Raw genomic sequence first — 4349 nt, forward strand, 5'->3', positions numbered from 1 at the left:
CGCCTAGTGGACTTGGTCGCCCGCTCTGCCTCGCGGAGGTTCACAACGTTTTTATTTGAAGCTGGCTTGATTTGAAACTATTTGACTGGAAAAATTCTATACTTTTAATACCAAATGAATGCAAGCTCTCTATAGTCACATAGTGAGTAAACAATTTAGTGTGTAGTGGTAATGGAAGACTTCGGGCCCGTTTGGTTTAGCTTTTTTCTGACGAGATTTTTTGAGAATGTAGCTGTGGGGAAAATCTGGCTGTGCGGAGAACTGAGTATTGTGGAGATTACGTGCGAGGGAAGATGGAGTCCATAGGGTTTAGGATCTAGGAAGTGAATGATTCCTTCTATCGCGACGATTCGACCGATTGTGTTTTTATGTTGATTTTGGATGATTTTCACTAAAGCGATTCTCAGAGAAGTAGGATAAAAAGCTAGGTGTTTGGTAGTTCGCAACAATCTCTGGTGGCTAGAATCAGCAAAAAACTGAAACAAATAGACAATTCATGTCGAGAAACACCCAGAGCAAAAGTTGTAGATCTCAAAAAACAACTTTATAGTTAATTCCTTTTTCATTTGAAATTGTCTAGCAAATGGAAATTACATTTGGTCTCTCATATATGAAATTTGATCTTTTTAAACTACCTTGGATGGGAAAATGATTTAAATGTAAGTTATAGATCTTAAAAGGTAATGCAACTCATAGTTGATAACTTCTTCATTTGAAATCATATGTATCTATGAAAAATTGTGCTTGAATTTTGTCATATTTAAAATTCAAATTCTTCGAACGATCTTAGATGGACAAATAACCAAAAGAAAAGTTGTAGATCTCATAAAGTTATAAAACTAATTTATAGCTGACATCTTTTTCATATTAATTTATTTAGGATTTTAAATACTTATTTAAAACCAGATAAAAATAAAATGGTCAGAACGGATATTCATAATATTGGACGCAATTGTCTTATGGGTGCAGTAGTAAGGAGAAAAGCACATGAATGAAGCTAGAGGTGTTTTAGTGCTGGTTTGATAACAAAGGGAATTGGAGGGATCCATAGAGGAGTAAATCTTGCTATTAAAAATTGAATCGCAATTGATTTTTTCCCCAAGCATAGATCCCTTTCAAATTCCATCGTCACCAAACCAAACCAGTTTTGGGTGAGTGGTCAGGGAACGAGCGAAGTTTGATGTATTGAGTTCAAATGCGGGTGACTGCGAGGCGCAACGTTTTTCATGTGACTTGTAGTTGTCTATTGGGTTTTCTCGGGTATTATTTTTTTCCTGTTCTTTTGGCATGATTTTGGGTGTTCTAAAAACCTCCTTAGCGCCAGCTCTCATTCTACCTCTTAAAAAATCGGCAGTGATGAGCCCACCCACGGTGTACAAGCGAGTTGATGCACCAACTAACGAGTTGAACTGAATACTCCTACTTGCATAGTAGTTCTCAATCACAAAGCCATGGGCGAAAATTAATTAAATTAACAACTCGGTAAAACTCAAATTGTCTTGCCACTGTAAATGGTTCGGATATGAATCGCATGATGCGTGAGCCCGTACGTGCTGATATTATATATACAGAGAAGTAGGAAGGATCCCAAGCATCCCTCCCGATCAGATCCCTCGACAATGGCACTCCAGGCAGCCTACGAGTACCTGCAGCAGGCCGTCGGCCATGGCGCGTGGTCGTCCACGCAGACGCTGACGCTGCTGCTCATCGCCGTACCCACCGTACTACTGCTGCTAGCGTCCCTCGCCAAGAGCACGTCGTCGTCCGGTAGGGGCAAGCCGCCGCTCCCTCCCTCGCCGCCGGGCACCCTCCCCATCGTGGGGCACCTACACCACATCGGGCCCCAGACCCACATCTCGCTCCAGGAGCTGGTGGCCAAGTACGGGCACAACGGGTTCCTGTTCCTCCGCGCCGGCGCCGTGCCCACCCTGATCGTGTCGTCGCCCAGCGCCGCCGAGGCCGTGATGCGCACCCACGACCACATCTTCGCGTCCCGGCCGTGGTCCATGGCCTCCCACATCCTCCGCTACAACACCTGCGACGTGGCCTTCTCGCCGCTCGGCGAATACTGGCAGCAGACCAGGAAGCTGATGAACACGCACCTGCTCAGCAACAAGAAGGTCTACTCCTTCCGCCATGGCCGCGAGGAAGAGGTAATAAATTGATGAAACGAAAATTAAAGGAATATTAATCCTCCGTCCTCCAAGAAAATTAAAGGAATAATCCTGCATGAATTAATTATACGCGCAGGTGTGCCTCGTCGTGGACAACCTCCGCGAGGCGGCCGCCAAGTCGCCGTCGACGGCCGTGGACATGAGCGAGGTGCTGGCGGCGTACACCAACGACGTGGTGAGCCGGTCGGTGCTGGGCTCGACGCACCGGAAGAAAGGCCGGAACACGCTGTTCAGGGAGATGACCATGACCAACGTGGACCTCCTGGTGGGGTTCAACCTGGAGTACTACATCCCGCGGTGGCCGCTGACGGACCTGCTCTTCAGGCTCGTGTGCTGGAAGGTCACGCGCCACCTCAAGCGCTGGGACGCCCTGCTGGAGGAGGTGATCCACGAGCACGTGGAGATGAGGAAGCTGTCCGGCGACAAGGAGAAGGAGTCGGACGACTTCATCGACATCTTCCTCTCCAGATACGAGGAGTACGGCTTCACCATGGATAACGTCAAGTCCCTCCTCATGGTAATCGATTCCATCGTCGTCCTCCTCATTATTATTTTGGGCTAGAATCCATGCATATATATAGGCTGAGGCTCTCAACGTAATTAACTTCCTTTCCATGTGGCCGGCCGGCTTGACAAAACAGAACGTGTTCGAGGCAGCCATCGAGACCTCATATCTGGTGCTGGAGTCCGCCATGGCCGAGCTCATGAACCACAGGCGCGTCATGAAGAAGCTGCAAGCGGAGGTACGGGCGTACGGAGCGGAGAAGAAGCTGGACATGATCAGGGAGGACGACCTGAGCAGCCTGCCGTACCTAAAGGCGTCCATGAAGGAAGCGCTGCGGCTGCACCCACCGGGGCCCCTGCTGCTGCCGCACTACTCCACCGCCGACTGCCAGATCGACGGGTACCACATCCCCGCCAACACGCGCGTCCTCGTGAACGGCTGGGCCATCGGCAGAGACCCGGCGGTCTGGGAGAAGCCCGAGGAGTTCATGCCGGAGAGGTTCATGCGGGACGGCTGGGACAAGTCCAACAGCTACAGCGGCCAGGACTTCAGGTACCTGCCGTTCGGGTCTGGGCGCCGGATCTGCCCCGGGGCCAACTTCGCGCTCGCGACCATGGAGATCATGCTCGCCAACCTCATGTACCATTTCGACTGGGAGGTCCCCAATGAGAAGGAAGACGGTGGCGGGAAGGTGAGCATGGACGAGACGTTCGGGCTGATGCTTCGCAGGAACGAGCCGCTCTACCTTGTTCCTAGGGCCGTCTAGCTAGCTAGTTACTGTGCCGCCGCCGCCTCCTATCCAAGAATGCATGAGTCTTAGACGTGTGGCAGTAATAATTGCGTGGGGTGTAGTAAAATAATAAGCACGTTTGTTGAGTTGTAATGGATTCACATTATGTGCATTCGAGACAGGTCCAAGGAATTGTATCTCTAAAGTGAAAATTTCCTTTTTCACCACGATGAATGCATGTCATACTCTCTCACCGGTATACACAGAAGCTCTATAGTAACGGTTGTGAAACTATTTTCACTGACGTTTCTTAGAACCGTCGGTGGTAGGGGCCAATAAAAATCATCATTTTTACAGGTGGTTAACTGAGGACAGTCAGTGAAAATCGATTTCCACTGGCGGTTGAGGTAAGAAAATCGCTAGTGGAAATCGATTTCCACTTACGGTCGACGTAATAAAACCGACAGTAAAAATTATTTTCAGAAACATTAAACGGGTTTTAAAAACGACAATGACTAATATACAAACACTTATTAGGTGCAAACGTGTAAGCAACTCTCTTGGTTCGTTAGATCTAGATCCAACCGTATGTATAATCATGGTTTGTTTTAGAATTTTTTTTATAAAGCTACATGAGGTGGTGGTGGAGGATTTAAATGCTAAATATGGCATATGGTTAGATCTAGATCTAATGGACCAAGAAACCTGTTTGCACGTTTGCACATAATGATTGCTTGCATATTAGTCGTTGTCTTAAAAACAACAAAAAAAAATAATTTCAGGCTACAGGCCTCAGCCCACCCCACCTGTCTCCATCGAAAACCCCGCGCTACGCGGTTGTTAGTAATCGAACCCCCGACCTCACCCTCATACGTATTTTTCGCGTAAAGTTCACGCGCTACACGGTTATTAGTAATGGAACCCCCGACCTCATCCTCGC

General features: G+C 48.1%; 1 protein-coding gene across 1 annotated transcript; it reads left to right on the forward strand.

Annotated features, from left to right (window-relative positions):
- The first annotated feature begins 1593 nt into the window (after positions 1-1593).
- On the forward strand, positions 1594-3643 carry LOC103652726 (cytochrome P450 71C3). Its single transcript, NM_001319761.1, has 3 exons — positions 1594-2153; positions 2251-2691; positions 2816-3643. The coding sequence occupies exons 1-3, from the start codon at positions 1620-1622 to the stop codon at positions 3443-3445; spliced, it is 1605 nt and encodes a 534-aa protein (NP_001306690.1). The 5' UTR covers positions 1594-1619; the 3' UTR covers positions 3446-3643.
- The last annotated feature ends 706 nt before the right edge of the window (positions 3644-4349 follow it).

This window comes from Zea mays, chromosome 4 (assembly GCF_902167145.1).
Source record: "Zea mays cultivar B73 chromosome 4, Zm-B73-REFERENCE-NAM-5.0, whole genome shotgun sequence".
In the NCBI taxonomy this organism is placed as follows: domain Eukaryota; kingdom Viridiplantae; phylum Streptophyta; class Magnoliopsida; order Poales; family Poaceae; genus Zea; species Zea mays.